This window comes from Mytilus trossulus, chromosome 10, assembly GCF_036588685.1.
Source record: "Mytilus trossulus isolate FHL-02 chromosome 10, PNRI_Mtr1.1.1.hap1, whole genome shotgun sequence".
Lineage (NCBI taxonomy): Eukaryota > Metazoa > Mollusca > Bivalvia > Mytilida > Mytilidae > Mytilus > Mytilus trossulus.
Genome location: NC_086382.1, coordinates 18,852,970 through 18,880,609, shown reverse-complemented (window position 1 = coordinate 18,880,609; position 27,640 = coordinate 18,852,970). Strand labels below are relative to the sequence as shown.

Sequence of the window (27,640 nt, the reverse complement as noted above, 5' to 3'; positions counted from 1 at the left end):
ATACTTTTTGCAGCATGTTAAATACATACAAACTACTTATTGGAATATTATTACTACGTATGTAACAGCCACTATGTTCCGCCAGTTACTTTGTTCCGGCGGAACTTTTCAACTAGTCATTTTGTTCCGATGGAACTTTCCAACTAGTTGTTTTATTATGAGTGCAGTTGAAAAGTTCCGGAAAAAAGTAGCTAGTTGAAAAGTCCCAGAACAATGTAGCTAGTTGAAAAATTCTGGCCGGAACAAACAACTAGTTACATCGTTCTGGAACAAATCAGCTTGTCAAATTATTCCAGCATATCATAATAATTATTCAGTACACTCGGTATAAACCAACTAGTTGGAAAGTTCCACCGTAACAAACAATTAGTTGGACAATATGTACTTCATAGTTGTGTATATCAAAAGAAAACTTAAAGGTACAGTTTATTCTCCAATTTGGCCTTATTCGCCTATGAAGGAGGAACTTTGTAGCTATTTGATAAGTTCAGTTAGGCATTTGTGGCTTAGGGTCTTTTAGACTTCATTCTGCTTTTTAAAAGTTCATTGATGATATGTTCTTCCATTTTTTAGCCAATCCTCTGAATGTAGCTGTCTGACTATTTGATAAGTTCTGTTTGTAATTTTGACTTGTTTGTTAGTTCCTTTATAGATTTATTTGACAAAGAGGAACTTTGTGACTAGTTGATAAGTTCCATTTGACTTTTGTTGCTAGTATTTTTTTCCCTTTTGAAAACTTTCAAAGATATGTTATGCTTTTACTTTGCATCAATTCTCCAAATGGAACTTTGTGACTGGTTGATAAGTTCCGTTGGAACTTTTGGACTAGTTTGTTTGTACCGGTTTTGACGAATTTGGCAAAAAATTACTTTCTAACTGGTTAATATGTTCCGTTGGAACTTTTCAACTAGTCAGTTTGTTCCGGTGGAACTTTTAAACCAGAGGCAGAAACAAAGTACTTAGTTGATAAGTTCAATCAGAACTTTTCGGCTAGTTAGTTCTTTCTGCCCGAAACTTTCCAACATCGGAACAAAAGAGCATTTAAACGTACAGGAGTCAAAATACCATGGCTTAGTAAAATTTTCAAAACATCTTTTCTAGCATGTTAAATACATACAAACTACTTATTGGAGTATTATTACTATGTTACATAGTTAAAATAGTCTGATTTTTTTAAATTTAAGGTCTATAGTAATATACCATTGTAAGGGGGGGGGGGTGTCAAAATACCATGGAAAAGTAAAATATTCAAAATATTTTTTCTAGCATGTTAAATACATACAAACTACGGTACTTATTTGGAATATTATTACTAGGTAAAGAAGTTAGAACAGCTAGAATTTTTGACATGAGAGGTCTAAAGTATGGGGTTCAATATACCATGGTAGGGGGTCAAAATAGTAATAATCTGGAATCCAGGATCAGGTGTTTTTAAGCTCAATCTGATGACACAAGTAACAGTACGAGGAATATATAACATCTTCACCGGTGTAAAACAGTAAACAATAACATTTCTATTTCTACATTATTTTATTTTGAAAACTTTGCAACCTTATTAACATATCCTTTTAACTCAATACATTCATGTATAAGAAATCCATATGAACAGAGGCAGTATATAGAACATTATAATGTAAAATTAGACGTTTTTTGGTGTCAATTTTGGATAATGAAATGTTTTGTTCTTGGAATTCAGTTTTGTAATGACGAGTTCATAGTTTAAATCATACATTCATTATTTTCCCCTGACTAGGTTTAATTAATTCTTTGAAAATGAAGTGAAAAAGATAAATGGCGAAAGAAAAATGATTTTTTGGAACTTCTTCACATATTTTGATAACCTTTGCTTTCTATCCATCAATCGTAGTGTCACATTAATTTTATTTTTGCATATTTAAAATATATATATGTAATATATATTTTGCTTTAATTTATATTTTTTCATATGATCATGCAGTTGTCTTCGTTTTAAATAATTGTACATCTTTTTCACCGTCTAAAATATATTTTTTAGAGACATTCTTTACAGTATTGGGTTTTGGACACGAGTTTCCAATTTTTTCCAACTATACAATATATAAAAAAGAAGATGTGGTATGATTGCCAATGAGACAACTATCCACAAAAGACCAAAATGACACAACTATAGGTCATCATACAGTAAAGCCCATACCGCATAGTCGGCTATAATGAACCCCGATAAGACAATGTAAAACAATTCAAACGAGAAAACTAATTCATTTTTTAAGGAAGTTAATTTGACTAAGTTCAATCGTGTTAGCTGGCTGTTCCTGGCCAGCAGGATTGTAATGATAGGGATTTTTGTCATTATTTGGTAAAAGCTTATTTTTAAATATCATAGCATACAAGTTTTAGCATTTCATCAATTATAATTTTTCTGATTTCCTTCATGTATATATGCTTTATATGCTGATTTGTATTCATTTTTATTGATTTAATAATTGTATTTTCACATGGTTTGTATAGTAAAGTGGGGAATATTGTATTGTTACATTTTCATAAATATTCATAAGGCATGACAAACTTGACCAATCCTGAAGTCAAATTTTGTGTTAAGCTATATTGTTTTTTTTTCAAGCACTTCACTTTCGATCTAGCTGTCTTTCAACATAGTAAGCTCATTTGCTGATTTCCTAATTAACGGTGTGGTCCTGAGATAGGCTTCAGCATTGGCAATGGATACAGGTTTCCATTCATATACGGTGTATACTGGTAAATAATGATTTATGGTTTTTCCTGGACGGCCTTGGCTATCTATGAAGGGTAAATTCAGAAATATAATCGAATACACTTTTGATACATTGATATTTATTACGTTGTATATGTTAAATATTTGTAAAATGTGCATACTGCTGGAAATTATTTGAGATAAAAATTAAAAACACTGTCTATCACATTTGACGGGCTGCTAGGAAAATTATATATGTGTTTTAGTTATATTTAGTCCTTGAGTATAGGTAGCACTCATTAAACCCTGTGTCTTGACAAGCTGTCTGGATTATAAGAATTATAAATGTATTGTTTGGATTGTTTTAGGTGTAATACCACCAAATCATGGTACGCCACATCCGGTTGCATACGAAAGTAGGCCTAAAAAAATATTCCCTTGAATTTGACAGTTGTAGAAAATTAACCCTGCATTTCAATGCACTTAAATTTTTCTGAGTCGTAAATATGTATGTTGGATGTCTGAATGCATCGATCATTCTTTTTTTATTTGATGGTCTTATAAAATATTTTGGAACGATATGGTTACATAGTTACCAGATCAAGTAACAAGTAAATAACAGTGTAAAAATTGGGTTGTTTACTTCCAGTGATGATTATTTTCTTATATGCAATGAAATGTAGTGTGAAATTTTCACTGTGTCACTGGAAAGGATTAAACTTTACACATGCAAAGTATTTCTTTGGTTGAAATAAAGGTAAATACTGTACAATTTTTTTAAAAGTGCCAATTTAACAAAGACTAATAGGGAAAAATCAATGGTGGTATTACACCTATTTAGGGAAACCATATGTGCACTCGTGACCTTATTGTACTTTCATTTTTAAAAGTTATAAATAAACCAGTTCATACATTGTAAACATGGACAATTCGGAATGGATTTAGACACAGAAAGCACGTTTGAGGTAAAATTGCCTTGAATTGGGGGTTTACGGGTGTTTTCTAAGCCAAATGGGTGGACAGACAAAGCTGTATTTAGTTTACTGTGTTGAATTTTAAATTACCTTTACAATTTTGTTTATACAACATGTGAATTTTTTATTTCAGTGTTTACCATGTTCTGAAGAGCATTCTGTTGAAAAATCTTTTATGTGAATTGGTCTGCAGATGACACTTCAGCATAAAAGTAAGTATCAACTATCATCATGTTTTTTGGTTTTTTTTTGGCCGCAAAAGTTTACAATTTGCCATTGTGCCGTCTACATTTTGCACAGACAATAAATCATCTAAACACTTATTTGCACTGGATTTATACAAATCAGAATCCAGTCTCACATACTTAAACTTTATAATTCTTACCAATTATTTTTTGTACCAGCATTCCAAGGGACATAACCCTTTTTAAAAACATTTTGAGGTATTTTTTTATTACTCTTTTTCCCCATTTTTTAATGTAAAATACAAGAAAGTTGACTCTTTGTATAAATTTATCAGAAATATACTGTTATGAGTAAATAAAAAGACTTTGATACCAGTAACAATAAATGATTGACTGAAAGGGAACCGTTATTTGTCACACTAGGCGAACAGACCAAAAACTTGAGTTACACACAAGGACTTATAGAAACCTCCGTTTAGACTGTTAACATTTAAAGAGACAGTTCTCTCAGCTTAAACACTTTAATTATTGATTTAACATTATATTTATTTAATTTTTGTGGGGAAATAATCACATTTGTTTTAATTTTTAGACAAAAGATATAAAGTTTTGATGAAAAAGGAAGGAAGGAGGAAAAATGGACCAAAACAGACCAAAACAGACCTTCAAATGAACTCTAAAAGGTGCAATAAAATTGTTTATCATCTTAAAGTTGTCTTTTGTATTCTATTTAATTGTTTGAATGCATAGATCATGAGTTTATGATCAGATAGTAGTCAACACTGCATTTTATAATGATACACTGAAATGAGGATTTTTCGAAGAAATTAGACTGAAATTGCCGTAGGATATGGCCTTACATTATAGTGATATTCTCTGAAACTATAGCTCTGACTGAGACAAAACTTGACAGTTAAGCTTGAAATAACTTGCAAATGGAGGGAAAAAAATTACATTAAGTTTATTTGATATTTAGGTGTTCTTTAGGTGTAATACCACCAAATCATGGTACGCCACATCCGGTTGCATACAAAAGTAGGCCTAAAAAAATATTCCCTTGAATTTGACAGTTGTAGAAAATTAACCCTGCATTTCAATGCACTTCAATTTTTCTGAGTCGTAAATATGTATGTTGGATGTCTGAATGCATCATTCTTTTTTTATTTGATGGTCTTATAAAATATTTTGGAACGTTAAGGTTACATAGTTACCAGATCAAGTAACCAGTAAATAACAGTGTAAAAATTGGGTTGTTTACTTCCGGTGATGATTATTTTCTTATATACAATGAAATGTAGTGTGAAATTTTCACTGTGTCACTGGAAAGGATTAAACTTTACACATGCAAAGTATTTCTTTGGTTGAAATAAAGGTAAATACTGTGACGTTACGCGCGATGTTCGTACATGTAAGCGTAACATAACGTCGCGAAATATTCGTAACGTTCAAACCTAAACTTCGACTGAAACGTTGGTTTTAAGCATGTGCGACATTCTTGTAAGATTCCGCAAAATCGACGGTGCGTTTTTACTACTTATCGAAAATTGATATACTTTAGATTTTTGAAAAATTAAGAAAAATAACATTTTAAAAAATAATAAAATTCTACCATTATAAGAGCTCCGATAAGCAAACAATTGATGTAAATTTGAGTTGAGTTCGTTTTTACGTCAAAAAATGGCGGTGCGACAACCTTGTAAGCCTTTGAAAAATCGCTCATAAATTACCATATATCATTTTTCAGGATATTTGTCTTTAAATTTATAAAATTAAGCAAAATAACATTGATGTAGTAAACACAACTACTAACCTTTTTCCTTTTAGATATTTTTTTTTGATTCTCAAATTTGGAATACCAATTTGTTTTCTCCCGTGGGACAGATTTGCCCTTGTCGTATGGAACACTTTATTTTTTCTATGACGTCATCAAAACGTCATAAAAAATGCATAGAAAATGAAGGAACCTTTTTGTTAAATAATGGAACAAACCGTTTTTCAAAATATTAAATAGTTTAGACGAAAATCACAGTTTAGTGGTTACAATACATGAAATTTGTTACACGGGACAGCCTAAAAATAGCCGTTTTTCAAAACTGAAGCTTGTCGCATGCAGCATAAAACATAGTTTTAACAAATATTTTTCTTTTTTATTTAAAAAAACCCATTTTTGTTCGAAATGCGTATAATAGCAATGAATATAATATCACAAAATAAAATATTTTGGGCTTGCATCATGTCAACTACACCGATTTTCCAATGAGGTACGAACATCGCGCGTAACGTCTGTACAAGTTTTTTAAAAGTGCCAATTTAACAAAGACTAATAGGGAAAAATCAATGGTGGTATTACACCTTTAGGGGTAGAAGTTATAGTAAATAGATATATAAATAAGAAGATGTGGTATGAGTGCCAATGAGACAATTCTATATATATCCAAGTCACAATTTGTATACAAATTCAAAGGATTGGGTCAAGTGGGACTATAACTATCATCAAGAAATCAAAGAATTACCACTTTCAAAGGCAAGCTGCAACTCTTGAACAGTTATTGTGAAAAAATCTAAATTGACCTGTATTTTAAAGCGCCTATATATATAACTTAAACATTTCAACCTGCTGCATTTGTTTGCATTGGTCTATAGTCAGAAACCTGATGTTCATTGTTCGTTGTTTGTTTTATTGTGGTTCATTTGTGTTTCTCATTTATCGTTTTTTATATAGATTGGACCGTTGGTTTTCCTGTTTGAATGGTTTTACACTAGCCATTTTGGGGTTCTTTATAGTGTGAGCCAAAGCTCTGTGTTGAAGGCCGTACTTTGACCTAAAATGGTCTACTTTTACAAATTGACATGTCTTGAGGTTTTCAAAATCAAATTGATTGTCCATTCTGTTGTAAATATCATGACGCTAAATTCTTCTCTGAAAGTTCAATCCCTCTCACAAAGCTGTGAAATTTATTTTACAATTGAAAATAGTGTCACTCATTCAGTATGCTGTTTTTCTATAGTTTTTAGTTGACAAAAATTACCATGGGGACATTTAAACTTAGAAGTAGAAAATAAACCGACAAAGCCATGACCTATAAAAAACCAAAAAGATCACAGACAAATAGATACAAAATAGTACACAAAACTCAACACACAAACTAAAGGCTGAGCAACACGAACCCTACCAAATAACTGGGGGTTGTCTCAGTTGCAGATCCAGCTTCACATGGGACACCCCTTAACATAAACATGAATTCATATTCATTCAAACTACAGGAATGTTGAAATTTAAAAGATACTTTTATTTATCTTTATTGTTTTTGTCGAGCCTGCAAATTTGTATATAGATGCCTCATGTTACAAAGTTTCCGTCAGTCACATGTCCAATGTCCTTGACCTCATGTTTATGGTTCAGTGACTACTTGAAAAAAAGTTAGATTTTTTGTAATGTTTATTTCTCTCTTAAAAGTAATAGCTAGATAACTAAATTTGGTATGTGCGTGCCTTGCAAGGTCCTCCTGGCTGTCTGACAGTTTTCACTTGACCTTGACCTCATTTCATGGATCAGTGAATAAGGTTAAGTTGTGGTCGCAAGTCCATATCTCAGATACTATAGCAATAGGTCTAGTATAATTGGTGTATGGTATGATTGTAAGGTAAAAAGGTCTAGCTGGCTTGTGTCGTCTGACCTTGACCTCATTTTTATGGTTGAGTGGTCAAAGATAAGTTTTTCAGTTGTGTTTTTTTGTGTAATACTTGTGCAATAGGTCAACTATATTTGGTGTATAGAAATATTGTATGCTCTATGTGTCAGTCATGCAGCTTTTATTGGACTGACAACCCATTTTCATGCATGTTCATTGCTATGTGTTCACTTTTTGTGTTTTTGGTCTGTTTTTCCTGAACTAAAAGCAATAGGGCAACTATATTTGTTGTATGGAAGATTTGTTAGCTGTACGTACATGTCTGCCTGGCATGGTTCATCTGACCTTGACCTCATATTCATATGGTTAATTGGTTAATATTTAGTTTTCTTGGTTAATGTTAAGTTTATGTGACAGTTGTAATAAAGCTTTATATTTAGAACTATCAACATTATATCTATGAATAGTAAAGGAGGTGAGACATTTCAGCGTGAGCACGCTTGTTAAAGATGTTGGTGCTAAATTTTGTATTAAGGATGTACTTAGGTGATCTAAGGTAAAATTAAATAAATCAAGAAATCAAAATTGGAACTTTAGCTGGAAGAGTATTAAATTGACTAAAATTCTGTCCGCAGTGACAGAGGGTCTTCAGAAAATTCAAATACTGTGAAATTGTTTACTCGCGTAGTGGTATTAACCATATCACTGTGTCTAAAGGTGGCACGGTAGTATTTGCTTTCCAGAAATTAGGTTGCTCTATTAGGTGTACCCTACTTAAGTAAATGTATCTAAACAGTGTGATTGGACAAAAAATACAGTATCAACTGAACATACTTTCCCAAACTGAGGGATGAATCAGGTGTAGAAAAATATGAAATAATTTTACATACAGATGAAAATTAATTTTTGAGAATGTTATTAAATTTTTTTTTTCACTGCACCATAAAAGACCTAAAAGTACTAGTGACCTTAGGTTTCTAAAAATAGCAAAATAAGTAAACGGTCATAATACATATTCAAATTCATTTCTGAATAGTAAAATGAAAGTACTTCAGTTAACTGCGAATGTAGATTTTTTTGCAGTGTTAGAAAGTGGGGAAAATTCTAAAAAGGCTATCATTATCCCTTATGGGCCAGGAAATACTACCGTGCCACCTACACCACACCAGCAAAATTTGATCGGACTCGATGGTATCTAACATGCGGCACAATGACGGAACATTAATAGACAGAAGAAAGATAGGTTTCTCCTTATTTTCTTATTTTTTTTATGATATCGAAGAGTATATATACATATACAACTATTTTCTATTGTGATATGCAATATTTTCTACAACAGTTCTATATTGACGGAGAAATAAGTAAAAATGCACGTCAAAATGACGAATTGAGTGAATCTTGCCTCTAAATTGTTTAATTTCTCGTTAAATTGTTCACATTGTACGGAATGAAAGGTATGGGAAGATAGATACTGACACGGAGGTTGCAAAACTAGTCATTATGGGCATCTCAATACTTGTATTTTGTGTATGGAACAGATCGTTTAACCATTTCAAGAAATAACTTTGTTAAGTTTCATGAAAACTAGATAAGCTGTTCTCAAGTTACGGTGCGACATGTTTACAGAAGGATAGACGGATAGATAGACGGACGGACGGACAGAATGACGGACATACGGATGTATACAATAATACGTCCTGTCAAAATTGTGACGGGCGTGTAAAAACGCAATGAAATGAAAAAAAACCCCTCTAAATTAAAGGTCAATAAGTTTTATTAGGATATGGGCCAAGTCGATTTATTTGTATATCTTCTATTTTTGCTATATGACTTATATATATATGTTTGAAAATAATAGATAGAAATTGATTAAAAGAACTTCAAATTCGTCATTTAAGGGCAATGCAATAACTCATTTAAGAACTAATGTGAGAACTTTATAGTAAATGGACAAATGGTAGAGCTCAACATTTTGAAAATAATAATATGGCCCTTTCAAATTGTCTATGTCTACGGCTGTTTTTAATTTATTGACATCATGCACTTGCATGCCCCCCCCCCTTTTGTTTATTTCTTGGTTGACAAGGGGGGTCACAGTAAACTTTTTAAAACTACATACCCTAATTATAATTAAAAAAAACATATGATTTTAAATAAAATTTGTTAAATGCAGCCTTTTTTGAAGAGAAACAACCCGAGGCACACCTATGCCTATATTGCTCACCTGATGAAAAAAATTCGCTAGTTTGCTAATGAAGACTTCTCAATACAGTTACTATAGTTTTCTTTAATGCTTCTGATCATTTTTGTAATTTACATTTTAAGATTCTATAATTTTCAAAATCATTGTAATAAATGTCAAGATAGAAAAAAAGGTATAATTAAGGGACAATAACTCTAAAACAGGTCGATGACAGATTTGTACATGTACTAAAAAAAATTAATTTCAATAGATCTTAAAATATCTTGCTGATAATTTTTGAAACTGACACCTTGGTCTTCACAGAATATAAGCATTTTTTCCAAAGTCAAAAAAATAACGTTATTACCTTATCAAGGCAGTAATTGTACAAGATGTAATTGGGGTAAAGTTTTTACTCATATCATGATATCTGTATTCTGGTGGTTTTCACAGCTGAGATGTCACAATGCAAATATCATACCAACCAGACACATCAACTTGGAGATGACCAGTGGCTATTTTTCATGAAAGTAACTATAGTTGTTTAAATGATAGCCAGTGAAGAGAATAACTGCAGTTGCCATTTTTGTCAAACCAAAACTTCTAACATGATTTAGCTACATTAGAGCGAAATGCTTTTTTGGACATATTATTAAGTGCCTAGCCTTCTCTTTGACTCTCACATAACCTTCAGAGGTTGAAATGTCTGCTTTATAATCAGATCTGAATCAAAATAAATTCAGGGGATATTGCCCTACCTCTTTACATTGGATACAAGTAGAACTTAAATCCTCCAAAATCATTCAAATTTATATGAAAGGTAATTATAAACATATAATATGTAGATTTATGTTCCAGGCAAAGTATGATCTCAACAAGAGTTCTAAATTCTAATTGATCAACTCAAGTTGTGACATCTTAACCTTAAACAGATTAGAATGAGTTGATTGAATGGGGTTAACAAAAACATCTGTGTGGTGGTTTGTTGCCCACCTAGTGTCTGGTTAACAAAAACATCTTTGTGGTGGTTTGTTGCCCACCTAGTGTCTGGTTAACAAAAACATCTTTGTGGTGGTTTGTTGCCCACCTAGTGTCTGGTTAACAAAAACATCTTTGTGGTGGTTTGTTGCCCACCTAGTGTCTGGTTAACAAAAACATCTTTGTGGTGGTTTGTTGCCCACCTAGTGTCTGGTTAACAAAAACATCTTTGTGGTGGTTTGTTGCCCACCTAGTGTCTGGTTAACAAAAACATCTTTGTGGTGGTTTGTTGCCCACCTAGTGTCTGGTTAACAAAAACATCTTTGTGGTGGTTTGTTGCCCACCTAGTGTCTGGTTAACAAAAACATCTTTGTGGTGGTTTGTTGCCCACCTAGTGTCTGGTTAACAAAAACATATGTGTGGTGGTTTGTTGCCCACCTAGTGTCTTGTGCATATCTAATCACCTAAATTATATTGTCTGTTTTTCAATGAATAACTTGATGGATATAATATGTGGAGCAGGAGTTAATATAACTTCTTCCGAAGAACTTTAGTTCTAAGCTTTGTCATTGCAGCTGTTATTCAGTTTATAGTAACTTGTTGTTTGTCCTAGACCATGGTTCTTCCTTTTTGTTTTAGGGAGCTACCATTTGATTTTGATGGGGGGGGCTAGGAAGAAAAATTTTGTCCTGCATTTTTTTTTAGTTGTAATCTCTGTCCTGCCTTTTTATTTTTCACTCTATCCGGTCCTGCTTTTTTTTTTTATAGTTTATCCTGACTTTTTTTACATAAATTGTCATCCTGACTTTTTTTTTACTCCTGTCCTGTCCTGCCTATTTTTTTCAAATTTCATCCTAATGAAGATGTAAAAGAGATTTATATTTATCAAAGTTGTACATATATTGATGTAAGTTTGTATTATTTGGTAAGGTACACGTGTGTATGCTATTTATAGATAGGTCTGTTTGATTGGATATATAAGGAATGTGGGTAGCATTTCATGAACGGGTGGTTTTAAGGTAGTTCAAGTCATTCGAGTTATTGCAGACAAGTGTTCTAGAGGCTTTTTTCTAAATAAATGATTATGAAAAATTATTTATTTACAGGTTGATAGTCCAGGATGGGTCGCAAACATTGATGTGCTAGTCAGAAACAGACAATTAATTTATCACAATACTCATTGGTACTAAATGAATTACGTGTATTTATCATCTGAATAAAATGCACTTGACCTTTGCAAGTGGCTACTCCCAATGGAGAGTTTTGTATTATATTGATAAATGCTTTATGTTCGGTTGAGGTTACGAATTAGAACATAAGAGACCAATATCAGAGACATTCAAACTCATAAATGGAAAATAAACTCACAACACCATGGCCAAAAAAGAAAAAAACAATAATACACTTAACACAACATAGAAGACCAAAGATAAAGCCACACGAACCCCACCACATAGTGGGTATATTCTCCAGTGCTCCAGAAGGGTAAGCAGATTCTGCTCCAGATGTGGCACTGGTCATGTTGCTCATGTTAGTACAAATCTGGTTACATGACTAATTCAGTAGGTCACATTCTTGAAAAGGGGACATGATTTTAGTTACAACTTGAAGATATTTTCTTATTCACAACTAATTTCCAGTTTTGAACTATCATATAAAGTTATAAAGGGACATAACTAAAGAATGGTTAAAGTGACGCTACTAAAAATTGTACTTAATCTGAGTTTTGTATTTTCTATAATTTATAAGTTTCATAAGATTTGGATGGCAAATTTAAGTAAGAGAATAGAAACGGTAAACTAGAGGCTCTCAAGAGCCTGTATCGCTCACCTGACTCTATTTGAGTTTTTGAATTCATATTAAAAAAGATAAAATTTGGCTACAAAGTAACAACACTTGGTCAGCACCAGATAAGAAACATTCATGCTACGTTTGGTTTCATTCCATTCAGTAGTTCTCTAAAAGAAGACATTTGTATGTATTTCCCATAGGGTCCTATGTGAAACTAAGTCCCCCACTGGCGGCCATCTTGGATAATGGATAGGCTACAAAGTAACAACTCTTGGTCAGCACCTCATAAGGAACATTCATCCCATGTTTGGTTTCATTCCATTCAGTGGTTCTCTAAAAGAAGTCATTTGTATGCATTTCCCATAGGGTCCTATGTTAAACTAAGTCCACCGCTGGCGGCCATCTTGGATGATGGATCGGCAACAAAGTAACAACACTTGGTCAGCACCTCATAAGGAACATTCCTGCCATGTTTGGTTTCATTCCATTCAGTGGTTCTCTTAAAAAGAAGTCATTTGTATGCATTTCCCATAGGGTCCTATCTTAAACTAAGTCCCCCACTGGCGGCCATTTGGATGATGGATCGGCTACAAAGTAACAACACTTAGTCAGCTCCTCATAAGGAACATTCATGCCATGTTTGGTTTCATTCCATTCAGTGGTTCTCTAAAAGAAGTCATTTGTATGCATTTCCCATAAGGTCCTATATTAAACTAAGTCCCCCACTGGCGGCCATCTTGGATGATGGATCGGCTACAAAGTAATAACACTTTGTCAGCACCTGATAAGGAACATTCCTGCCATGTTTGGTTTCATTCCATTCAGTGGTTCTCTAAAAGAAGTCATTTGTATGCATTTCCCATAGGGTCCTATGTTAAACTAAGTCCCCCGCTGGCGGCCATCTTGGATGATGGATCGGCTACAAAGTAACAACACTTGGTCAGTACCTCATAAGGAACATTCCTGCCATGTTTGGTTTCATTCCATTCAGTGGTTCTCTAAAAGAAGTCATTTGTATGCATTTCCCATAGGGTCCTATGTTAAACTAAGTCCCCCGCTGGCGGCCATCTTGGATGATGGATCGGCTACAAAGTAACAACACTTAGTCAGCACCTCATAAGGAACATTCATGCCATGTTTGGTTTCATTCCATTCAGTGGTTCTCTAGAAGAAGTTCGAAATGTAAAATGTTAACGACGACGGACGACAACGACGACAGATGCCAAGTGATGAGAAAGGGCACTTGGCCCTTTGGGCCAGGTGAGCTAAAAACGAGAATATGTCCAAAGTACACGGATTTCTCACTCCCACTATCATTCTCCATGTTCAGTGGACCTTGAAATTGGGATCAAAACTTTGATTTGGAATTAAAATTAGAAAGATCAAATCATATTTCATTTGTTAAGGACCATAACTCTAGAAAGGTTAAAGTGATACCCCTTAAATTCAAACTTGGTCTGTATTTTATGGTTATAAGTATTGTGTATAAGTTTCACAACATTTGGTTAAGGTACACTTAATTTAGAGAAAGGAAACCATGTACATATACCACTGTAAGAGGTGTCAAAGTAACAAGAATGTGTCCATAGTACAAGGATGCCCCACTCACACTATCTTTTTCTATTTTCTGTGGACCCTGAAATAACTCTAATTTGGGATTAAAATTTTAAAACCTAATCATAGGGAACAAGTGTACTTAGTTTCAAGTTGATCAACTTCATCAAAAACTACCTTGACCAAAAACTTTCACCTGAAGTTGGATATACGGACGGATGGAAGAACAAATGAACAAAAGAGCAGACACATACTGAAAAACATAATGCTACTAGGAGGGGCATTAATATAAAGTTGTAAAAAACTTACAAAATAGTGAGTTGGTTTAAAGAAGAAGATTTTATCAACAGAAAAATAATTTTATTCAACATATTTCCACAAAAAAGACATGAAGGAAAAATAAAGATCTGTAAAGAGATTACCCACTAAATATTTGGAATTAATACTATTGCACAACTTTTAAGCTATAAGAACAACATATTTATACATTTTATAACAATAAATAAATAAATATAACATATAAGGAATGATATAATCAACAAGTGTTTTAATAATTTCAATAATAAATAACAAATAATTTCTTACTGGAATTCATGGATCTTATCATATATAACAGTATGGTACAAACACAGACAAATTTATAATTTCACCAACCTTTCATAAGGAAACCATATACACAAATATGTTTTTCTTTTGGCTTCTGCAATCAAGAGTCTTCCAAAAAAATTGCAATTTGCTAATATGCTAATTTGCTAAAGCATTAAATGAAGATCAAATTTGAGTTGTATATTTACCTAATTTGAGCAATGTCTAAATTTACTAATGAACACGTATTGCTCTATACCCCTATGAAGTAAGATTAACCACTATACAGCACTAGTACATGTAGTATCTAATGCTGTGCAATTTTTTCATATTATCTAAAACCTAATTAACTCGAGATTCATTAATGAAAATAGAACCTACTTCCACCAAACAATTATGTTAAGCCTAAAATCATTCTTGAAATAATAAGTATTTATACTTGTCCAGTTGAGGATTTTTCAGTTAACCTATACAGAGAATATAATGTTTAGTTTTATTGTGAACCCTATGATAGTTTTCCATAGATTCACCTGCAAGTGACCTGTCCATTTAAACTTTTGTAACTTCATAGGGTTTGCAATAATAGGTCATGCAAATGCTCAGAAATAAAATTCATACTATTATATATTTTTCAGAATTTAAGGTTCAAGAAAATGTAAATATTTCATCAGGCAGATTGTTGTAATATTTTAGCTAAATTAATATTGATTTTTTTTTCCAGTTGCTGTTTACCCAAATTATCATTCCTATCTTTTTTGGTCAAGGGATTTTCTAATCCATGTATGTACTTCTCATCATGATTGGGTAAAACAGTTTGATTTGATGATGAGGGTGATTTTTAACAACCTTGACTATGCATGAGAGTCTTGCTTGTACAGTGACCATTTAACTTATCCAAATGTCATCTCATGTCTAAATGACCCAATAAAAGCTTTTATTAAATAAATGCAGTATCATCTAGAATTGCAAAGACTCAACATTTAATTCTGAAATTCAGAGAAGAAAATATTTTTTTCTTACTTTCATGGCTAATTTAAACCCAATTTTATCATCTCCTTTGAAAAATTATCAGAGAAGACATGAAGTAACATCTGTTGAAATGACACGACAACAGTAATTCATTCAAAAATCAAAACACCTTGAAACACACTTCTTATAATCACCTGTTAAAGGCCAGAAGAAGCTTAACTTACTCCTGTAAAAGAAATGGTAGAAAATACTCTAAATCATGCCTTATGTTATATAGAAATCATTTTATGGAATATAGAGCAGCACATTTTCTTAAGAAAATAAATCTTATACATGCAAAATAAAGATAAATCTCAAAATTTGATACAGACTTTAACAGCATTGCTAACAATGACCAATTTTCTGCATGGTATTGAAACTAAAGGACTATTTATTTCATGTGATACAGTCAATCATTACACCAATACGATGCACCCATTGTCCTAATGCTTCACGTAGACGTCTGTCTTCTGCATGGCATACTAACTGATTTACACAGTAAAATATAGCAGGTTGAAGAAGTCTGAATTTGCCATCTGGTTGCTGCTGGAACAGTCCTAAAGTAGTACAAAGTAACTCCGTCCAAGACTGAATTCTAGCTTCACTGTCCTAAAATATATAAATAAAAATATAAACTTTGAACTGAGTTATTTTTTTTAAATCCCATTATATCTGAACTTTTCCTAAAGTGTACATTTAATGATCAAGAATTGTTTCAACTAAAATAAAAATTCTATGACTAGTATCTGTGCCCCCTGCAATTCAAATATAAAAATAAGAAAATGTTCAAATTTAGTATGATTGCCAATGAGACAACTGTCCACAACCGACCAATCAACACAGAAATTAATAACGTACGGTCACTGTATACCCTTCAACAATGAGTAAAACTCATACAAAATTTTCAGCTAAAATCAATTAAGACAATAACTCATAACAGCAAAAGTGAAAGTAGTCATAAAAAGGCTTGACCTCCATTCTGTCAACTGTGACAACATATTTTTATTTTAAAAATTGAAAAGCATTGCTTGAATAGTTGATAAGTTATAGCACAGGAACAACTGGAACCCATTTGATAAGTTCCTACATACTATAGGTATCCAACTTCCAGGATGATCACTTTGATCCAATATCAAGCAGTGGTTTACTAGAAACTTACATTTATATTTAAGAAAGTCAATGTATGCTCTTAAAGCACATTCTATTTATCCAGAATATATACAATTCAATATTTTTTCATCATCACCTTGCACAAGTGTACCATTTCTTGTATTACTGTTATAAAATTTCTGTTGATTTAATCAGAAATAAATTATCTGGAAATCACATTGCATATTTTGATATCAATATTGGCCTCCATGAATAATGCAATATATCTGATCAACATTTTGATATAGACAGAGGCTGATAAACAATGTTCTTTTCTATTAAAAATTATTTTCTGTTTGCTAAATCTAACCTTCATTATAGATGATTTCCTCTGCTTAGCAATTGACTCATCCACACTTTCTGTCCTTTTTATGATTGGTTTTGGCTTCTTCTCCTTGGATATTTTGATAAATGCTGGCATGGCGTGATGTTGTTTACGTTTTTTATACTCTGTCATCAGTGATTTGATGAGTGTATCAGTAGCTAGTGTGTAGACTTTACTTTCATGTTCTTCTCTCAATTCTCGTTTACTCTTTGTAGGATTTTTAGACATAACAGACATAGTGTCAGAGCTGTCATCTTTCATCTTTTCAGAGAAAACATCTGTAGTCTCACAGATCTCTGTAAACAAAAAAATTTACTTTTCAATTACACAAGAACACACCCGAAAATCGTGGGCATACAGAGCTTGTGTGTATGCTGTAGGATGATTGTTTGTAAAATATATTCTGTATGGAGAATTTTATAAAAGGTATCTAAAGCCCTTTCCCTTTTTCCTAAGTCCGATATGTGTTTCCTTTCTGTTAAGGTGGTACCTAACACTTTCACTAAAATTAATTTGGCTCGTTTAATTTCCATAAAATTTTGTCAAAGTATTTACTTTGACCCATTTAACAAAAATACAAAAATTTCAAAAACTTTGAACCAACCTTTTTGTCAGAAAAATTACACTGGTTATATAGCAGTTTGTCAAACACCAATTTTGATCATTGAGAAGCCTAATATTCCTTTCACAAGAATCACAACACAATGTAATTAAAACGTTTAGCTGACTTTACAGAGTTATCTCCCTGTAGTGTTAGGTACCACCTTAAATTCAATTATTTTCGTATTTCTGGCCTCAGACCACAATTATTCTTCTTCTTTGCTACAATGCATCTTTTGGTAATGCTACAATGCATCTTTTGGTAAAAGTCAAATTGAATTAAAAATTTGCACGCTTCAAACATGAAATAAATGTAACTGCTTATATAGAGACCATTATTAGTCTAGTCTAATAAAATGTGCTTCTAGGACAATCCATCAGTGCTTTTTCTTTTGAGAACCTTATTGAAATGCCAATGGTAGGATAAATGAATCTTGTATAAATGACTAAGACTGACTAAGGCTAGTCTAATGGGGTGGTCGGAGGGGTCCTCATCACGAGATCCTGGGTTTAAAAACATGAAATCCTAATTTTAGAATTTAAAGAAATTCATATCCCGAAATCCAGAAATCGAAAAATATATTCCCAGATCCTGTAAGGACCAATCCCCAAATCCTGAGCTTACAAACACCCCGAAAAAGGTACTGCCTCCGTCTAATCTCTACCGTACTTTCATTTTTGCCAAATCATTACGTTCAATTTCAACAATAAATTTTTATGCCCCATTTATGGGCATTATGTTTTCTAGTCTGTGCATCCATGAGTTTGTTTGTTCGTTCGTCAGTCCGTCTGTCCCGCTTCAGATTAAAGTTTTTGGTTGAGGTATTTTTTTATGAAGTTGAAGTCCAATCAACTCGAAACTAAGTTAATATAGTGCCGATATGGAATCCGTGTACTATGGACACATTCTTGTTTCCACATGTTTTACTTATTTTAATATATATATATATATGCAACTGCATGGTATGACCCCTTAAATAGTAAACATTTAAAAGACAACAGTAGACAGAATACAGAGTCTCTATATATTAAAGTTGTATAATCGTAGTTTACATGTAGATAAATGCGAAAAATAGTTGTCCTCTCTCAGTAGGTAGTTGTGGTTCTTGGCACATAGTCATCAATATTATGATGGAGTGCGGAAACTAATAGAAGAAGAAGAGAAGAATCTAAACACCATGATATTGAGAACGCTCTGATTGGATTATTTATTTTTCAGTTTTGTTATCTATTATACGATTGGTTATACTTGTGCATGTTTCAAATCGGAAGTCTTATCTATGACTAAAAGTCAGTCTGATGACGGAATCAACATCAGGACTCCTTTTTTGTTGTTTATCTCCAAAAATAACTCAATCTGGATAATCATAAGAATAGATGACAAATGCGAGTATGCATGTTACCTATAGAACACAGAGACATGATGATTAATTTATCGTGGAAGGACGGGAAGTGACACACAAAATGAGGTCTTCTCTTTAATAGTATATTTATTTTTTTTGCAAATCTATGTATGAGTATTTTGTTTGTATCAAAACTAAGATTCTAGGACAATATTGGTTGTAACCTCACCAATTTTCATGGCATCAATTCACAATTGATGATGACATATGATAGATTTTATATATATCTTTATTACCTAAGTCTATATAAACTATAGGTTCATTTTAAATATATGGTTTCACGTTGTATGCTGTAGTTCCATCAGAATGGAAGTAAACATATTGTATTTTAAGCTCCTACAGCAGCAATTAGTGATTTGATTGTCACAAATTCTTCTTTACTGGCTCTTCTTCTTTACTGGCTCTTCTTATACTTTACCAGTAAACTTAATTTGCCACCATTAAGTCACACATTTCTCTGATCCAGTAATATTCTTACCTTGTAATGTCACATCTTTAGTGGTCACTATACAATCTTGTGATGTCTCAGATTCTGACCGGGACTTCTTTTTGTTCTTTACAAAATTTGTTGAGAAGTCATCAGGTTGTGCTATGATGAAAAAAACTTGTTGTTCTGACATTTGGTCTACACGAACAGACGTCTCATCTGACAGAATATCTACGTAGGTGTGACAAAGTTCATCACAGACGCTCCTCAGTAATTGCAGAAATAATGTTGGACATGACTCCATCTTGCTTTGATTTGTCAAGTATTCTGATTCTAATTGATTAACATCCTTAACCACCTGTTCAGCACCAGTGATACATTTAATGTGGTTACTACTCAGATCAGGTATAGTAATACAAATCTGTAGTAACGTGTGTAGATAGAAGATCATTGATGCCCCTGCCTGCTTGTATAAATTAACTGCCACTTCTGTCCGAGCTACTTTCTGTATCAGAAACTTAAGACCAGGACGAGAATCAAATTCTGCAGCAAGCTTATATGACTGTCTTAAACACTGCAGAAATTTGATAATATTACGTATGGATAGACTAGGAAGCAGACCTACAAGACAAATATTTCACAGGTATTATTTATTTACAGTAATTATTGTGCTATTCTGTAAGATTCTCTTTATCAATATTGTTGTCAATTGTGAAGACTAAAGGTCAAGGACAAATACATGGTTAATATAAATAAGATATGGTATGAGTGCCAATGAGACACATCCATGTCACAATGTATAAACAATTAACAATTATAGGTAAAAAAAACCAATCCACATATTTTTTTTTTATATCAGTGTCAGGACAGCTTGATTTCATGTCATCATGTTACTCTTTGAGCTTTGATGTGGTTTATTTTTGTTCGTACTTGTGTTTTAGTTATTTATTAGTTCTATGTACTAATCTTAATGGTATGTTCCTTTAAGTGCCTTCTGCTAGTCTACTGATCAATATTACAAAAGGGAGAGGTTGTGATCTCCAAAACTACATCTAGTCTACACTGCCACATCATGACATGGTATTTTCAGATGGCTTTTTCTAAAAGTGTACCTTATCAGTGGTTATCATATATATAAATGTTAATCTTATTGGGACGCCGTGTGAGATCCAGCTTGTTATATTGTTTATATCTCTTTTTTTTTTATTGTTTCTTAAGATTGCTATCTCATTGACTTTAACACTATAAAACTTTTTCCTCATACACATGAGTTTTTATCAAAATAATTCATTGAAATTAATTTAATAGTAAAATTAAGGGAGAAAACTCTTCTTAGATCATGTGACTTACTATCATTCTGTATATTTTCCTCTGATGTGTAAATATGTTTATCGGACTCATTGCTTGTTATTAAGCATCCCTTCATACTTTTATTGGTGGAAAACTTTTATGCACAGTTAATTTTTAAACAAAAATATTTTTAAAACTGGTAAATTGGGATTTCAAGCTATTAGATCTAATCCCAATCAAATTCAATAGTAGGAATTTTCTATGCTATGCATAAATGAGACATCTTTATATATTACAGAAAAAAAATCACATAAAACCCTATATGGAAAATGATGTTACCTTTATTACTCTCATTAGCCTTGCGTCCAGATGTGTTCTCTGCACAAAGTAAAATGCTTCCAACCGTCTGTAACAGTAGCTGATTCGACAGCAATCCTATAACAATATTCCTGAACGGAATCCTGAAATTAAAGTTTGTTAGATCTTAATAATACTTCAGCATATGTATAACATAAAATTGTTGACATTTAACCTGTTAAAATAATCAGTAAATCAGCTGTTTAAAGCAAGGAGCCTTCTTAATTATGAAGTGAGGTGAGAGTTTTTCATGGTTAAGACCTCACCATGACTTTGAGATGCAGATCAGTAATAAAAACACTGTTCCTTTGCTTCTTTTGTAGTGATTTTGCGTCATGGATTGATTTTTTGTTTTTCTATAGGAGAAATTTTCCTGTATCTATCCAGTGGGTACTTCAATTTTAGTATAAATCTTTCATTTGTTGTATAAATAAAGAGCTGCTGAACCAACGCCTCTTATATTTTGTGCTGGAAGAGTTCCCTTAAGTGGATACCAGATGGTATGCAGGGTTGTCAGATTTAAAAATTATTAAATACCGCTACATTGACAACAACACTTAAGTAAACTGCATCTTTTATTGTCAACATGTTTCGCCGATTAGATCACCTTCATCAGGACAAATTATACAAAATTAGAACCCCTGAAGTACCAAAAAGTGGCATCATGTATGTGACTAACCTGGTAACAATGTCATCAGGATTGAGACTGTTTTCATCTCCAGGTTTATACAACAAGAATACAAAGGATTTGTCTGCTTCACTTTCTGATTCAGAATCAACATCTCTCTTTATCTGGGTGTCCAATAAAAATACCTCAAAAAAAGCAAATATCATAAATTAACAAGGATTTTATTTAGAAATAAATGAGATACATGTACCTCTCCATTAAAGTAATGTTGAATAAAAATCTGTGAGAATTCAGCTGTCATAGCATCTTAGATACAGGATATCTAAAATTGTGAGAGTTGTAACATTAAAATTATAAAAGGGAGCAAATACAAGTGCATTATATTATAGAACAACTCTGCAATTCCATTCAATATATGATTAAATACAAAAATTATTGGAAAGCTTCATATTTTTTTTTTAAATAAAACCAAAAATTTGGTGGAGTCTGCAATGTGCAATGATGCATTATCAAAATCTTGAAAACTGGACTTTTATCATTTCTCCTGGAGCTGACTATTTGAACATTGTCCTTATGATCTTATCTAACTTTCTTCTAAAAGAAGGTCATTTATATATACATTTACAAAGACTTCTACAGTTATTTACTTGTTATCTAATTTTAAATGAACATATAAAATTTATCTACTCAAATAATAATATAAGTATGAGATTTTATTGAGAAAATCATTTCAGAGAGTAAAATTAATTAATAAATCATTATTTTAATTAGTAATTTGCATATCACTCAATTACTTATACTCAATTATCTACAACATGTGTATGATGTAATTGTTCTCCATAGGTGTAATTGTTTAATTAACCCAGGTGTAATAAATGTTGTCTGAGACTAAGTAATAACACTCCATGGGTAACTTGTTTACTTAATTAATCCACAGGTACTATCACACAGAGAGTATTAATTGACATTCAATTATATATAATTTACAAGTTTATCAAAGAATGGTATCAAACTCTGCAAGTGAGAAAGTTCACACAGTTGGAAGTGTATATTTAATTTGTATTGTTATACCACAGTAATTTCTCAGAAATATCAAAAGTGACATATTATATCTAGATTTATTTAGATATATAACCTTGAATCAATCTTTCCAAACCATCATTACTTGAGTCTCTGCTTGACCTACAACTTAACCTTCAATAATGTCATCAGTGAGAGGATCTAGATTTCAACAGCTGATGAAAGCTGAGTTTTATATGAGAAAGGCCAGACAACAGATCAGTGTTTTGGACAATAAACTTTTAGATTTACATTATTTGCTGGAGAAGTCTCAAGAACGAGATTTACCTCTGGTTACGGCTAGAATTAACCGTAGAATCAGTGTTACAGAAGGAATACGGGGCATGTACTTTGAATATATCCGTGCTAAGACAGAAGAAATTTCAGTACCTTCACAAGATTTATACGATGAAGATGTTGTGGCTACAATGGCTTTTGATCTGGATGATTTTACATTTAATGAGTGAATCAATCAATGTTTTCAATTGGAGAAATATGCAAAACCATGCAAAACAAAATCAATGAATTCAGTGACCTGAACAAGATATGAATGAAATTTCCAACTGATGATGGAGTTAATGGCTTGTGATTCCCAGTGACTTGTTATATAGTGAGAAATAATCAGGCAACGTATAACATTAAGTAGCAAAAACTATCAAGTAATCGAGAAATTAAAAACACTTATCATACAAGATGATAAGACAGTAAGAGTCACTACTGAATAGCTAGAGATAATCAACTCACACTGGAAATGTTTAAAGGAAAAACTATTATTGAAGTGCTACAGTGATTATAATTCCAGAAAGAAGGTATAGAAACATTAACAGATCATGTTTTTATTCTAAAACAACTCAATTGTACATATTTTTATTACATCAAATGATGATTTACACTTGTTTATTAATTTAATAAATATATTGAATATATTATGTTGTAAATTTCATTTATCTGATGCAAGCCTCCCCAAATTTGTAGGAACTGACAAACATACATATAAAGAGCTTTTATAAAGAGCCTGTACTGATTTTAGGAAGACATTGCAATATTGATACAAAACAATTTACAAAATATTCAATCTTTAAGTAGACATTGAGTGAAATTCAAGTTTTTCATATACATGTAAATGAAAAAAAAGAGAGTCAAAAGATACCAACAGGATAACCAAACTCACAGGTCATACACAAAACTGACAAGCATGAAACAATTTAAAATGTTGACAAACCACAGTACACAAAACACAAGGATGCTTCGAATACGGTGTAAACAAAACACAAGGATGCTTCGAATACGGTGAAAACATAACACAAGGATGCTTGGAATACAGTGAAAACAAAACACAAGGATGCTTCGAATATGGTGAAAACAAAACACAAGGATGCTTCGAAAACAGTGAAAACTAAACACAAAGATGCTTCGAATACGGTGAAAACAAAACACAAAGATGCTTCGAATACAGTGAAAACAAAACACAAGGATGCTTCAAATACAGTGAAAACAAAACACAAGGATGCTTGGAATATGGAGAAAACAAAACACAAGGATGCTTGGAATACGGTGAAAACATAACACAAGGATGCTTGGAATACAGTGAACACAAAACACAAAGATGCTTCGAATACGGTGAAAACAAAACACAAGTATGCTTGGAATACAGTGAAAACAAAACACAAGGATGCTTTGAATACAGTGAAAACAAAACACAAGGATGCTTCGAATACGGTGTAAACAAAACACAAGGATGCTTTGAATACAGTGAAAACAAAACACAAGGATGCTTCGAATACAGTGAAAACAAAACACAAGGATGCTTCGAATACATTGAAAACAAAACACAAGGATGCTTCGAATACAGTGAACACAAAACACAAAGATGCTTCGAATACGGTGAAAACAAAACACAAGTATGCTTCGAATACGGTGTAAACAAAACACAAGGATGCTTCGAATACGGTGAAAACATAACACAAGGATGCTTCGAATACAGTGAAAACAAAACACAAGGATGCTTCGAATACGGTGAAAACAAAACACAAGGATGCTTCGAATACAGTGAACACAAAACACAAAGATGCTTCGAATACGGTGAAAACAAAACACAAGGATGCTTCGAATAGGGTGAAAACAAAACACAAGGATGCTTCGAATACTGTGAAAACAAAACACAAAGATGCTTCGAATACGGTGTAAACAAGACACAAGGATGCTTCAAATACTGAGAAAACAAAATACAACAAGTGAAACTGCGAGCTACTGCTCACTGATGATACCCCGGCCCCAAGTGGATAATATAAATAGTGTAAAAATATGCAAGTGTTCGATAAACAGGAAGTTGTCAAGTGATCAATCTGAAAACGCATCACACGGTATAGCTGACTTATATAAATCCTGAAACCAAATTTCAGAAATCCTTGTATTGTAGTTCCTGAGAAAAGTGTGACGAAAATTTTCAACTTGGCTATCATGTGTAAAATCATACAAGTGTTCGGTAAACAGGAAGTTGTCAAGTGATCAATCTGAAAACGCATCACACGGTATAGCTGACTTATATAAATCCTGAAACCAAATTTCAGAAATCCTTGTATTGTAGTTCCTGAGAAAAGTGTGACGAAAATTTTCAACTTGGCTATCATGTGTAAAATCATACAAGTGTTCGGTAAACAGGAAGTTGTCAAGTGATCAATCTGAAAACGCATCACACGGTATAGCTGACTTAGATATACCAAATTTCAGAAATCCTTGTATTGTAGTTCCTGAGAAAAGTGTGACGAAAATTTTCAACTTGGCTATCATGTGTAAAATCATTCAAGTGTTCGGTAAACAGGAAGTTGTCAAGTGATCAATCTGAAAACGCATCACACGGTATAGCTGACTTAGATATACCAAATTTCAGAAATCCTTGTATTGTAGTTCCTGAGAAAAGTGTGACGAAAATTTTCAACTTGGCTATCATGTGTAAAATCATACAAGTGTTTGGTAAACAGGAAGTTGTCAAGTGATCGATCTGAAAACACATCACACGGTATAGCTGACTTAGATAAACACTGAAACCAAATCTCAGAAATCCTAGTATTGTAGTTCCTGAGAAAAATGCGACGAAAAATATTCATGGGACGGACTGACTGATGGACGGACGGACGGACGGAAGGAAGGACGGTACGACGGACGGACGGACTGACGGACAGACAGAGGTAAAACAGTATACCCCCCCTTTTTTAAAGCAGGGGTATAATTAAGGAAACCAGTTGTTGGCATGATACAGGTTATGTTATTCTCATATGTTTTAGGATGGTAAGATACTAAACTCTAATGGGAGGGATTGTGCTTGATTTTCATATGATGAAGGCATAATCTTTCAATCAATTTAAATGAGTTCTGGAGCTGGCATGTCAGTAACTGCTATTAGTCCTTTGTTAATTATGTGTCATTTTGCTTATTTTCTTTTGTTGCCTGTTGGGACATCTGACTTCTTTTAAACTGAGTTTAACTGTGGGTATTGCAATGTGTTTCTTTATTCTACATTGGCTAGAGGTTTTGGAAGGGTTGAGCTCTCACAAAACATGTTTAACCCGTCCAATTTTGCGAGTCTTGTATGTTTTTTTAATTTTAATTCATTTATATGTTTTGGAGTTTAGTATGATGTCCTGGAACAAGATGCTAACTTGATCTATAACATGTCATGGTGTAAACTATATAACAAATATCAAGTCAAAATCTTCAAGCATGATGAAAAAAGTGTGGAAAACTGATTATTAATGAAGCAAATTTTCTAAGGCCAGCAATCACGGCACGTAATAGTCAAAGTTGTGACTGAGTGCCGAAATATGAAGATAGATAGATAGATCATAACTCTTAAAACATCAGACTGAACAAAAATTCAAACTTGGTCTGTAACTCGTCATGATAAAACTATATACCAATAATCAAATCAATATCTCCAAGTATGATGAAAAAAAGTGTGGAAAACTGATTTGCAATACTGACGGATGGAATGAAAGACATATGGAGTGCAAAACCTAAGGTCTCCTTGAACTTTGTCGGTAGGGCAGTAATAATGCATGCTACACAAAAATGATAATTGGTCACATAAGTTGGTCAAATGTCAGATTTTTAAGAGTATGTTCTTACCTGCTGAGCTAGATGTCTTAGTCTGTCACATTCAGTTGGTGTACTGTCCTTTCTCATTGCAACCTTAACTTGACCAAGGTCACCATAGAAATTCTCTGAGTTGACATTGAAAAGAAACATGAGTTCCTGTAGGTAATACGTTGTGACATCAAGAGCTTTTTCCATAGCTATAGCACTTATCTGCCACATCTCCTCTGTGAAGGATTCACCAGCACTCAAAAATACATGTCTACAACAAATCAAATGTGAAAATCAAATCTTTGGTACAAGATATTTTCAAAATCAAGGTATTTTTAAATAGTAGTTCTTCCGATGATTTGGTTTAACTCCTGTGTAAAAATCAGCTTATATCTAAGCTCATGATTTAACCTGACTACTTACCAAGACATTAATTTATTTTATTCAAAACTTTAACCTACATGTATTTTAATCCAAAACTTGATGCCGACACAGATGGGAAAACACAATGTATCTTTATTATCAACTGAGTATCGATATACTAACTACATCCATTGGTTGTTTAGTGTTATTTTGTGTGGAATAATTAGATAACACGTCATTCCTGCTTCACTAATGTAATTTCCTGCTTCACTAATGCAATTTCCTTTAAATCCATGCTCCATACAAACACCATTTTAACTTTGTTGTGTTTTATTTCTTCATTACAATTTCTTACAGTGCTAGAGAGAGTGGAATTTA

At 32.8% G+C, this 27,640-nt stretch overlaps 1 protein-coding gene and 1 long non-coding RNA gene across 7 annotated transcripts in view; one reads left to right on the top strand and one right to left on the bottom strand.

Annotated features, from left to right (window-relative positions):
* Positions 1 to 2,746: 2,746 nt before the first annotated feature.
* LOC134687003 (uncharacterized) lies at positions 2,747 to 4,618 on the top strand. 2 transcript variants are annotated; one of them, XR_010101718.1, is made up of 3 exons: positions 2,747 to 3,654; positions 3,797 to 3,875; positions 4,441 to 4,618. It is a non-coding gene; the product is annotated as an uncharacterized LOC134687003 (long non-coding RNA). The 2 variants fall into 2 exon arrangements; XR_010101717.1 differs by having other exon boundaries at positions 2,751 to 3,446.
* A 9,763-nt stretch (positions 4,619 to 14,381) lies between these two features.
* Positions 14,382 to 27,640, bottom strand: part of LOC134687001 (brefeldin A-inhibited guanine nucleotide-exchange protein 3-like) — a 69,589-nt gene continuing 56,330 nt past the window's right edge. For 4 of the 5 annotated variants that reach the window (XM_063546908.1, XM_063546910.1, XM_063546912.1 and 1 more), the window contains 6 exons: positions 26,942 to 27,170; positions 21,809 to 21,942; positions 21,112 to 21,233; positions 19,534 to 20,103; positions 17,038 to 17,348; positions 14,383 to 16,187 (listed from right to left, as the gene is read on the bottom strand). In XM_063546908.1, the coding sequence (XP_063402978.1) occupies positions 15,975 to 16,187; positions 17,038 to 17,348; positions 19,534 to 20,103; positions 21,112 to 21,233; positions 21,809 to 21,942; positions 26,942 to 27,170 (1,579 nt within the window). In that variant the 3' untranslated portion in view covers positions 14,383 to 15,974. Of the gene's footprint in view, positions 16,188 to 17,037; positions 17,349 to 19,533; positions 20,104 to 21,111; positions 21,234 to 21,808; positions 21,943 to 26,941; positions 27,171 to 27,640 lie in introns of all 5 variants that reach the window. The other variant, XM_063546909.1, reaches the window with a different exon arrangement.